Source organism: Megascapheus bottae, chromosome 34, assembly GCF_031878675.1.
Source record: "Megascapheus bottae isolate mThoBot1 chromosome 34, mThoBot2.hap1, whole genome shotgun sequence".
Taxonomy (NCBI): domain Eukaryota; kingdom Metazoa; phylum Chordata; class Mammalia; order Rodentia; family Geomyidae; genus Megascapheus; species Megascapheus bottae.
This window is the reverse complement of record NC_143542.1, coordinates 6,122,465-6,134,196: the sequence shown is the minus strand read 5'-3', so window position 1 is coordinate 6,134,196 and position 11,732 is coordinate 6,122,465. Positions and strand designations below refer to the sequence as shown.

Below are 11,732 nucleotides of genomic sequence, written 5' to 3'. Positions count from 1 at the left end.
GAGCCTTGCTGGCGCCTGCGCCTGGCTTTGGATTTTCTCTAGGGCCTTGGTGCCCCACCACTGAAGGCAGTGGTGGCCATTTGGGGAGCTGGGACCCGCCAGAGACCTGCGCACAGGTCAGGCAAGTCCTCTGGGGGACCCCAGGATGCAGTGGCCCCCACAGGCCCTGCTGGGCCAGAGTGGACTTGTCTGAGGGTCAGCGGGAACGGGGAGACCTGAGGCCACACAGAGGGGCCCAGGAACTGAGCCCCCGCTCCCGGGTCGTCCTGCCTCGGGCGGTGGCTGAACCCCAGGAGAGGAGTGCTGGAGATTCCTCCTTGTGGGGGGTCACGGAGCCCCGTGGAGGGGCTGGTGTGGACTAGAGCCCCACTTAACTGTCCACTCTTGATTTATTTTGCACAAAACTCTTGACCAGCCAAATCTTGAAAATCGTTCGCTGGTTCCAAAGCGGGCAGGCGGGGCGAAGGCGGGGGGGCCAGGCCTCCTCCTGCCCCGGGGCCCACGACTCCGGGGGCGCACCTCTGCCTACCCCTTTGTCTGCTTTTCTGGTTGGTCATTCCTTCGTGCCCTGCAAGTATATTGGCCCTGACCCCCCAGAATCACGTGAGAGCCTCTCCCCACCCCCCAACATCCTGGGATGGCCTGTTGTAAACAGCTATAAATCCCCGTGTTTTATGTTGATAGAGGTCTATACTGTACATAGCATATATACTTGAGCAATATATACGTTAATATATTCTGCGTGTGTGGGCGTGGACACGTGGGGCCCGGCGCGACGGCCACGTGCACACAGACACCTTGGAGCCCCCGAGCTTTCTGAATTCAAGTACACAGCAGCCACTGCGGCGGGGCAGGCCGTGGGGCTGGTGGGGAGCAGCGCCTGCACCCCCGCTCGAGGCCGGTGTGGGCTTCTGGCCCCTCACCAGGGTCGTCCGGCCTGGCAGCGCCCGGCTCGTGTCTCGGCCGGAAGCTCTGGCTTCCCCCAGCCTTGTGTGCGCGCCCTGCCTGAGCCGGGGCCCTGCCCGGGGTCCCCCTCCCGCTTACTGAATGTGAGGGGGTGCCTGGTGCCGGGTGGGGGTGCATGTTACCTTGGCTTCTGCAAGGCCCTGGCAGGACCCCCGGGCGCTGGCTGTGGGGTCTCCTGAGTGGCTGGTGAGCCGGGAAGCATGAGTGCTGAGGGGACAGCCTGGCCTGGGGCCGCCCTCGGCGGGGGCTCACCCACCCCAGCTTGTCTCGCCAGCCTGTGTGTCAGGCACTGCCAGCTTACACCCCCAAAGATGCATGCGGCCCCCAGCCCGTGGCCTCCCCTCCCCAAGACCTTAGGGCAACACCTCCAAACCACCAGCATCTGCCCTCCCTCCCCAGGGGCGGCCATGTGGACGGGGCCGCACTGAGTAGTCTGGGTCCGATGAGCCCGGGGGACCTGGCATCAAGGGGGACGACTTGCGTGGATGGGGCATTCCTGCTCTCCACCAGTCTCCTGGCCACCCTGGGCCAGCACGGAGGCTCTAGGTCACCTGTGGGACAGCACAGGTCCCTCACGGGGCAAAGGCCCCACCCCCACCAGCTGTGGCCAGGCAGGGAGCCAGGCAGACCCTTGGGTTTTCTGCCACTCTTGGGTAGGGCCAGCGGGAGCGAGTGAGGGACAGGGCCTGTAGCCCAGGGCAGCCTGGGAGCTGGGTCTGCGCTGGTCTGGGGAGGAGTGGAACCCTGACGCGCTTGCCTGTCCCCACTCCTCCCCACGGACGGGCGGGGAGCCAGGGGGAGCAGAGGGGCTCTCCAGGAGGGCAGCCATTGCATTGGGGGATGGTCAGCCTGAGGGGACATGTGTGGCCCCTGGTGTAACTGCAGATGCCAGGCCCTGCCTGTGGGCCAGGGTGCTGTCCCATGTGGATTCAGTTCATGCATGTGTGTGTGTGCGTGTGTGTGCACGTGGACGTGTTCTAGGCATGAGCTAGTGTGCGTGTGCGCAGAGCCCAGCCAGGGACTGGTTCATTCGGCATTCGGCTCTTGGTCCCAGGAGCAGGGGCTGCCCCGCTGTGTGCGGGCAGGGCGGGGGTCCAGCAGCCAGCCAGGCCTGCCACAGTGGGGCCTCTTCAACTGCCCCTGACCCTGAAGACAGTATTCACAGTGAAAGAGGGCGCGCCCCTCACCCACCCAGGCTCCTCTGGAAATAGAAGCAAAAAGCAGGGCAAATTCAGGGCCCCAGGCCATGCCCAGTGTGTTTTCTGGTCCACTGCCTCAGTTTCCCTATTCTGAGACTGAGCCAGGAAGAATTGGGTGAGGTTGCCTTGGAAACCACCGGGAGACTGACAAGGAGAGCATTTCTGGTCCCTCCTCTCATTCTATGCCAAAATCATTTCCGTTATCCTGCGATGGAAGGGAGAATGGGTGGGTCCTGGGGGCCGCTCTTGGGAGCAGCGGGGTGGGGCGGCGTTCTGCCCCCAGCCCCTGAGCCTCCTGGCACACTGTCACCAGCACTGAGGCACCTCCTTGGGCCTGGGTAAAGGGGAGACCAGGCAGCCCCACCCCAGGGCCCTCATGCTTTCTTTTCTTTGTCAAAGAAATACAAAACCCTTGAAATTCATGTACTGTATGATGAAGAGAAAAAAAGGACTTAATGTTCCCTAAAAAAAAGACGGTATATTTTGTACTTTGTAAAGTGTTCATTAAAACGAAGGGGAAAAGCTGACGGTCTTGTGTGCATTCTCCCAGTCTCGTCTCCTTCCCCTCCTGCTGTGGTGGGGAGGGACACAGGGTCAGGAGAGGACAAGGGCAGGGCCGCCCTGAGAAGCCCCCAAAGCAGCGGAGCCGCAGTCATCGCCTGAAGCGGTGCGTATAACGAGTGCCCCCAAACTGGCGCTCACAGAAGCTGTGGCACAGCCAGGCTTGGGTTGTCATGGCCCATTTCCTGTTTCTCTGGCTGAGTACTGAGCCTGCCTGCTTCATAAAGGAGAGGTTTAGAGCTTCCAGGCTGGGAGGCCAGGCAGGCCAGGCTAAGCAGGGCGGGTATCCTGCTGGACCCAGTCACGTGGCAAGACAGGCCGCCCGAGGGGCTGGGGGCTGACTACGGCTCCGTGTTTGTGCAGATGTGCCAGTCCTGGGGGTTTGATTCAGGGCCTGGTTGCTGTCCCTGAGCTTTGTGCTTAAGGCTGGAGCTCTACCACTTGAGCCACAGTGCCACTTTCAACTTTTGGGTGGTGTCTCATGGACTTTCCTGCCCTGTCTGGCTTCCAACTCTGATCCTCAGATCTCAGCCTCCGGAGTAGCTGGGATTTCACCAGCAACTCACTCTACGGGAACTAGCTGGCATCCTGAGAACCGCTGCAATCCCTCCCAAGTCCACTCCCCAGCAGCCTGGATGGCTCACACTGGACCCCTCGTACAGGCTCCACCCCATGGCCACACCAGGGGCTGAGGACCCCCTCCTGTGCTTGGCTCCATGGTTCTTCCCTCAGGGTGGGGAGTTTCCTCCCAGCATGGCCCCGCTCCCTGCAGAAGGGAACCTGCATCCATTTGCCATAGCCTGCACTGCTGTCTGTAGCCACACAGCCCAGCTCTGGTCCCATGCACAGAAGCGACATGTGGGGCCCCCACACCCCACACCGGGCCTGGACCCTTGCATTAGCACTGGCGGGGTCTGGGGAAGGGCCGGTGGCTCGGGCAGTGGCGCAGGAGACCCACTCGGCCCGCCCCTTGTCTTGGGCCTCAGGGCTGCATGGACAGAGGCTGAGAACACGGGTGGCCCCTGCCCTCTGACCAGAGCACCAGGACAGCATGCTTCCACTCCTACGGCAGAGCAGAAGCAGAGGCAGGTTCTGCATGGCTGACAAGAACAGGCCCGGCAGATGGCAGCCAGGAGGCTGATGGTGCCCAGATCAGAAGCAACCTCAGCACACCTGTACTCTAGCAACCACGTCCCTCCCTGGTGGCCGCGGAGGGGACACCTCACCAGGTAGCCTAGACGCCGGCAAGGGCTGAGGTTACAGGCGTGGGCCCCGAGTGTTCTCATCACACTTCTGTGTGGCCATTTGAAGAACCTCGCTTCAGATGACCCCAGGACCACGGCCAGCGACGCTAGCCAGCAGGGTGACCGCAGACCCTGCTGACCTCGGCTTCAGGAAGCATGAGTTTTCCAGCAGTGCCTGACCTCCGCCTCCCCGGTGCCTTTATCAAAACCCTTGAGTGCCAGCACTCACAATGACCAGCAATAAACCTGAGACCTTTTGTGTTCTTCAAAAAGCAGAAAGCAGGCTTTATTCCAGAAGGTGCTTTCCAGTGCTGCTGTTCTAGAAAAGTCATGATTGGCCCTTGTAAAGCAAATGTGCTCCCCAGTTTCTGAGTCTTCTCCAGTTCTACCCCCAGCCAGGGGTGGCCCTGTGCGGGCACACAGCATGCAGGCACCGTGATCGGTGGTCAGAACCAGGGCCCAGCAGGGAGGCTGGGGTGACCACAGAGTGGGGGGACGGCCCACTTCCCCTGCCACAGGAGGGCAGCACAGACCCGCGTGTGCTCCTGGTGGGAGATGAGTGCTGCAGGGTCCTCAGGAGGGCGCCGCCACCCCCAGTGCCACTGGAGCCACGGCAGGTCCCTCAGCCCTGCTCAGCGGGGCGTTCACAGCCTGGGCCCCAGCTGTGTCCCGGGGCTCAGATGAAAGACTTGGCCAGAGTTACCATGTGATCCACCCCGCACGCCACGTCCACAGGCTGGCCAGGCAGGGTCACCTGGAACAGAGCAGGCGCATGGTCGGCCCCCGCAGTGAAGCCGCCCTACCCCATGCCTGCTTCAGGGTAGTGCCTATGTCCTGAGACAGATACCCCAGCCTGTCCCCAAGGGGGTCTGTTTCCTCCCTCCCTCTCCCTCTGCTCTTTTGTTCTTGTTTTCTGGTTTTGTTTCTCAGACAGAGTCTCCCGACCTAGCCCAGACCACCCTCAAACTTTAATCTTCCTGCCTCAGCTCCCAGGGACTGGGGTTACACATGGGTGGTCACGCCTGGCTTCCCTGTTGACTGTTAGGGTTAACAGGCAATTCCATCACGACGCTACACTGCCAGGCGTGAGATGTCTCTTCCCACGCTACCACCCTCTCCCCCTTCCCCACATCACTAAAAAATATACTCGTGGGTCCTTCCAGAGGTGCTTGTTTGGTGTTTGGAATTACCCAAGTTCAAACACAGCCTCTACCACCTGAGCCGCAGTGCCAGCCCTTTTGCTTGTGTAATCTGCAGGATGAGTGTCTCCAGACCAGGCTGGACTGCGATCCTCACGACTGTGCCTCTCTGCGGCCCTGGGCCCCACCGTTCACCGAGACGGAGGCTCTGATGTCCAGGCTGACCTCAGACGGCCTCTCCACAGCTAGGCCAAGGGCTGACCGGAGGCGGTGCTGGTCTGAGTAGACCCCACCCCGTGATAATGGCCACCCGGCTCGGTGTGAGCTCGGCACACGTGGAGGGGAGCTGAGGCAGACAACAGCGACCTCAGCTCCGTGCTGGAGCCGAGGGCCTGCGCCACTGGGGCAGAGCAGGGCCTACCGTTCTCTCCCGCCCCACTGAGGTGGCACTGGCACTGGGCAGGGCACCCTGGGGCTCCAGCCTGTCTAGACCACAGCGGCAGCCGCTGTGGCTCCTGTGCTGTGCTCCTCCCGGGGAGGCTCCCCGCTCACCCTTCCCGCCCTCTGCTGCGGGGACAGGGCGCTCCCGGAGGCTGTGACTGGGATGAGCCCAGAGGTGGGCCCACGGGCCCCGAGGGGCAGCCAGGGCCTGCCTTACCCGCCACGGGAAGTACTGGTCGTCCAGGCGGCCGATGCCCAGGCAGCCCCGCACGTTCTTACCCCACACAAACAGCTCGCCACGGTCTGCAAGGCGGGGACGGCACTGAGAGCGCTGCACGGGGCGGGGGCAGAAGCTGCGTCCGCCTGGCCACGGCTCTCCCGACCCCGCCGCCGCAGCCCCACGGCACCACCAGGCCCTGCCTCCTTTTCCTTTCCCTTAGAAGGCACGGGGCCTTGAACTCGGGGCCTGGCCCATGGCCAGCCCTCCCCCTTCCTGGGGCTCCGCCCCCAACGCCAGGCCCTGCCCCACGGCCGGGCACTCACCAGTGATGGCCGCAAAGTGGCTGAGCCCGCACCGGAGGCGTGCCACCCGGACATCGGGGGCGAAGGCCGTGGATCCGAAGAGCGAGGGGGGTATCATCTCGGGCAGCGCCGCCTCCACCAGCCCCGGCCCCTTCCCGAGAATGCCGTAGCCCCACACGAACACCCGTCCTTCCTCTGCAGGGCACGGCCAGTCAGGGCGCCTGCCGTCCCCAGTGTGCCTGCCACCCCCACAGAGGTGCTGTGTGGTGAGCTGGGGTCTCACTGACAGCCCGAAGTAGCCTTGAACTCGCAAAGCTCAGCCTCAGCCTCAAGTGCTGGGATGCAGCCAAGGCAGGCGCCAGGCCTGCAGCCCGTGGACTCGGGCTTCACCACACCCAGCTCCAGCCAGGCTACGGGGCCCCCGCTGTGGCCATGCCCACCCCTGGGTCTGCGTCCTCCCCCGCCGGGCACCCACTCACCGTTGAGCAAGGCACAGCCAGTGCCCCCGCAGACTGCCTGCTTCACCCTGCCCACCCGCGAGAAGGGCAGGTTCCGGGGGACATTGACCTGGACGGAGGAAGGGGCTGAGGGTGAGAGGCCGGTCTGGACCCCAGCGCACCCACCCATCTATGTACCCCACATCCAGAGCCACCTCGGCCCCCCGCCAGCACGGACCCCTGCACTGCAGGCGCCCACCACGGTCTCAATCTCCACCCCGAAGGAGCCAGGGGTTAGGCTGGAGGCTCTGAGAGTACAGGCGCCTGCCCTGCACCGCACCCCCAGCTGACACAGCCACCCCCAACCGCTCACACCCTCAATCCCGGCTACTCAGGCAGAAACGTCCACGAGACGCCATCTCCAAAATCCTGGGCAAAAGCCTGGACCAGAGCCGCAGCTCAAGTGGTAGAACGCTAGCCACAAATCCAAAACCAGCAAGACCTTGAGTTCAAACCCCAATACCGGCCAAAAGAAAGCAGAAGAACAGCAGCCCTCAGAACCTTCCCTGGGGATTCCAAACCTGCGTGGATTCTGTGACTGAGGCCAGCTGCAGATACTCCGAGTTTCCCCAGCCGAAGATGCCTCCATCGGCCGACACGGCCAAGCAGCAATCGCCATAGGTGGCCACCTGGACGACCGTCACGCCCGCCAGGTCCCCGCCCAGCCTGCAGGGGGTGCTGGTGGTGGCGTAGTGACCCAGGCCTGCCAGCACGGGAGACCGGGATTTCAGTGACTCACTCTTCACCCACCGACCTGGGACCCGGACCCGCCAGGCTGGTGGCAAGTGCCGGACAGGACGAACAACAAAACGCTCCCCGGCCTGCCCGCCTGCCCACCCGCCCGGGGTCACATGGCTTCTCAGAGGGCCATGCTTCCAACTTAACCCTTTTCCAAGGTGTAGAAAACCTTTCAAGAGGAAATGGCATTACTTGGGGGTCAGTGGCAGTGGTAATGCACTGTGAGGGGGCTTGTGCAGCACAAGCTGAGGAGTCCAGACGCCTCGGGACCCGAGACCCCAGCTGGGACTCTACCTGTCTGCCCGTCGGCGCCCCATCCACAGGAGTAGACCTGGCCTTTGTCCGTGAGGAAGAGGCTGTGGTCCTGGCCGCAGGCGACCTGCCAGGCAGATGGGGCTGGTGAGGTGATGTCCCCGCCCCGGCCCGCAGCCTGGCAGCGGGCATGAGCGGGACAGACGAGGCAGGGGCCCCTTACCACTCGCACTGGGCTGTCTTCTGGAAGTTTCTACCCATCTTGGAAGCTGACCAGCCTCCAGCCAAAGCCTTGCCGCTGCCACCAACCTCTGCTACCATGTCAGCCCACAAAATGCCAATGCCTCCTCCATGAGGCCCCCCTTCCACTCTTCACCCAGCAGACCCATTATTGCAGGGGCTCCAAGTCTTTAAAAGCCCAAGCGTGTTCCACAAAGCACTGTGTTTCACACGGGACATACTGCGTGTTCAGGGGTGCTGTGGGAAGTAAGACACACACACACCAGCCTGGACCGCACACCCTTCCAGGCCCCGGGTGACTCTGCTGCCTGGCACCCCCGCCTGGCCCACCCCTTGAGTCCTAGCCAACCTTGGAGTCACAGGAAGTTGAATAACTTTTGCCTGTTACAGGCAAATCACTAGCTCCTCCGCTAAACGAGTTCAGAACTTCCCACCGCCCTCAGGCTTCCTCTGGTCCTGTAACAGCTCCCCTGGGACAGGAGAGCCACTCCGCCCCAGCTCTTACCTGGATCACCTGGCCGTCAAAGTCCTGCATCCGGTGCACTCGGTGACTCTCCCTGCAGCCACGGGGCGGGGGAGGAGACACGAGCCAAGGTTAGCAAGTCCCCGAGTCCCACCCGGAGTCCTGGATCCTCAGGAGGCTGAGCTCTGAGGAGCAGTTTGAAGCCAGGCTGGTCATTAAAGTCCATGGGACTCTCATCTCCAATTAATCACCAAAAAGCCAAAGTGGCACTGTGGCTCAAGTGGTAGAACACTAGCCTTGAACAAAAAGAGCTGAGACAGCAGCCAGGCCCCCAGTTCAAGCCTGGCAAAAAAGAAGTAAACCCAGCAGGACTGGCTACATCCAGTACCAGGAACTGCATTCCATCACGCAAGCCTCTCCACTCGTTCCCACCAGGCCTTTTGCTGGTTATTTTGGACACAGAGTCTAGTAAATTCTGCCCAAACTAACCTTGAACCACGATCCTCAAATCAGTCTCCTGAGGAGCTAGGATCACAGCTGTGAGCCACGGCCCCTGATTCCACAGTAATCTTACGTGAGTTTAGAAAACCACAATGGAAGGAACTAGAAAAAATTTTATTACTAGCATTTTACATTTCACTAATTTTTTTCTAAACTTTGTTTTTGGCCAGTATTGGGGCTTGAACTTAGGGACTGAGCACTGTTCTCAGGCTTTCTCAAGACTAGAACTCTACCACTTGAGCCACAGCACCATTTCCAGCTTTTTCTATGTATGTGGTACCAGGGAATCGAACCCAGGACTTCATACATGCTAGGCAAGCACTTACCACTAGGCCATGCTTTTGGCCCTTTTTATTAATCTGATTCATTTTTGTGTGTATGTGGTACTGAGGAATTGAACCGAGGGACTCGTGCATACTAGGCAAGCCCTCTATCACGTTCCCAGGCCCCATTAATTATTTATATTGTAGTTTAGAGTTTTGAGAAAGGATCTTGCTGGGTAGTCTGCCTGTCTTTGTTTTTTGCCAGTCTTGGGGCTTGAACTCAGGGCCTGGGCACTGTCCTTGAGCTCCTTTTTTTCAAGGCTGGCAATCTACCGCTTGAGCCACAGCACCACTTCCGACTTTTTCTGTGCTTGAGGTTTCAGCCTCCTGAGTAGCTGGAATGTCAGGGGAGAGTCCCGGGGGTTCAGCCTCAGTGGATTTTAAACACCAAAATGAAAACAATGCCAGGAAACCAAGCTTGTTTGTTTAAGTTAATCAGTTCTACCAGTTCACGCTGGAGCAGGGCTCACCTGTACACCTCGTTCTCCACCACCTGGCGTCCACACTGCCCGTACGCGTTGTTGCCCATGCTGAAGACTGCGGAGCAGGTCTGGTTATGTCAGCTCTGTGCGCCTGGCTTTCTCCCGCCCCACCTTCACTGGGTCTCAAGGGTGCCTGGTGGGGGGCAGGTGCTCTGTGCGCCTGGCTTTCTCCCACCCCACACCTGTGCTGCTCCTGGCACCCCCACCTGAGGCCAGCACCCCTCCCGAGCCTGCCGCTCCGCTGACCTCAGTATATACCCCTGGGCTCCAGGACTGCCTCAGCCCCATACTCACCGCCTTCCTGGTCTGTGAGCACTAGCGAGTGGGCCCGGCCACAGGCCACTTGCAGCACCCGTGTGTCCTGTGGTCTGTCCAGGGGCAGCGGCACTGGCGAGGGCTCCAGGACGTAGTCGTAGCCACGGCCTGGGGGAGGTGGCACGCATCTTATTGCAGGACTTCCAGGGTTTTTGTTTTTGTTTTTTTTTTTTTTTGTGGGTCATGGGGCTTGAACTGGCCTGGGTCTATCCCTGAGCTCTTCAGCTCAAGGCTACCACCCTACCCTCCAGCCAAGCCCCACTTCCCATTTTCTAGAGGTTAACTGGACATAAGTCTCAGGTCCTTTTGTGCTGCTTTGATTGAGCCTTGATCCTCAGATCTCAGCCTCCTGAGTAGCTAGGATGACAGCCTGAGCCACTGCACCTGGCGCTTCCAGGCTTTCTGGACCCTTTTTCTCTGGCAAGCATCTCTTGGGCACCTCCATGTGAGCCTTGATGGGCTGGGTGAAATCCACCCGCCCCCTTGCTGGGGCTCCTCAGGCCCTTTCCCCCACTCAGAAGGCAATGTCCCCATCACCCCCCCCACCCCACAGACCCTGCACCATCATGCCACATGGGACGACCTCACACACACACACTGCCCTTTATGTAAAGACAAGGACGTGAACTCAAGACCTTTACCCTTGATTCTTTTTTTGCTCAAGGCTGGCACTCTACCACTCAAGTCACACCTGGGTTTCCTGTCTGAGATGGACTCAATCCACAGTTCTACAGATCTCTGGCTCCTCGGTAGCTAGGACAATAGGCGTGAGGCGTGGCTTCTGGCCTCAGGTCTAGATCCCACAGGGGAGAGGAAAGACAGGCTGCTTGCCTAGCATGACAGGTTCACCCTGGCTGGGATGGCAGCCGTGGTGCCACCGCCTAGATGTGTGCAGCCACTGGGTGACAGCTCTGGGCCTTCGGCAGAAGGGCAGCCACGGCCCTGTGCTGGCGGGTGAGCGGGGCACGCCAGAGTCCTGGGTCTGGGGGAGTGCTGATGGGCTCCCTACCGTGGGCACTTGTCACCTGGCTACCTGGGGGACAGGAGGGGCCTGGTCTACGGCCGGTGCGCAGACAAGCCCGGGAGACCCCACCTCGATGGAAGGGGCGGGCGAGGCACAGGCCCTGTCATCACAGGAACTGGAGAGTGGGAGGGGGACATGGGCCTGGCAAGCCCGAGGCCCTGGGCTGCAGCCCCGCCGGCCGCCTCGGCGCCCCGGCCCCGCTCACTCTGGTCTCTCCGACTCCGGTGGAAGCCGAGCTGCGAGTCCTTGTTGAGGCCCATGCCCCAGACCTTGGTGACGTCCCTGGTCCTGGAGGCCAGCAGCGTGAAGCCATAGCCGCAGGCGGCCGCGGAGATCTGCAAGGGAGACGGGGGAGAGGGAGGCGCCTGGCACGGGGCGCGGGGAGCCGGGCGCGGGGTCGTCCGCCCCTCCGCCCCTCCGTCCGCCCTGCGGGCCCCCGCACCTGCGGATCGGGCTCGGGCTCCAGCTCCAGGCGGTAGGGCACCGTCTGGATCCGGCGGCGCGGGCGAGGGGCGCCGCGCGGGGCGGGCCGCGCGCCCGGCACCACGAAGGTGGGGACGCCCAGCGCCCCCGAGAAGCTGAAGCCCCACACGAACACGCGGGCGGCCCGGGCGGCTCGCTGGCCCGCGTACTGCACCGCGGGCGCCGCCGCCTCGGCCTCCGCCGCCTCGCGCCGGCTGCGCGACCGCCCGGCCGGCGTCCAGTGCCCGCGGGCCAGCGCGGGCCGCAGCGACCCCGGCCGCGCCAGCCGGGCCCCCGCCGCCAGCGCCCGCACCACGCTCGGCGGAGCCGCCGCCATCGCGGCGTCCCGGCCCCTCGCGCCCG

At 62.1% G+C, this 11,732-nt stretch overlaps 1 protein-coding gene across 1 annotated transcript; it reads right to left on the bottom strand.

The window, feature by feature from the left end:
- Positions 1 to 4,230: 4,230 nt before the first annotated feature.
- Rcc1l (RCC1 like) lies at positions 4,231 to 11,732 on the bottom strand. The gene is made up of 11 exons (XM_090324066.1): positions 11,350 to 11,732; positions 11,113 to 11,242; positions 9,863 to 9,991; positions 9,557 to 9,623; positions 8,305 to 8,356; positions 7,602 to 7,686; positions 7,091 to 7,272; positions 6,552 to 6,639; positions 6,094 to 6,267; positions 5,768 to 5,853; positions 4,231 to 4,724 (listed from the first exon to the last, which is right to left on the bottom strand). Exons 1-11 carry the CDS (start codon positions 11,704 to 11,706, stop codon positions 4,647 to 4,649), a joined length of 1,428 nt encoding a protein of 475 aa, XP_090180192.1. The 5' UTR covers positions 11,707 to 11,732; the 3' UTR covers positions 4,231 to 4,646.

Bases quoted from the DNA above. Each gene is read 5' to 3' on its own strand.
- Rcc1l (XM_090324066.1), bottom strand. From the start codon at position 11,706: ATGGCGGCGGCTCCGCCGAGCGTGGTGCGGGCGCTGGCGGCGGGGGCC. The intron at 8,357-9,556 runs GTGAGCCCTGCT...CCGTGGCTGCAG, and splicing joins GTGGAGAACGAGGTGTACAG to GGAGAGTCACCGAGTGCACC. The intron at 7,687-8,304 runs GTAAGAGCTGGG...TCTGCCTGGCAG, and splicing joins TTGACGGCCAGGTGATCCAG to GTCGCCTGCGGCCAGGACCA.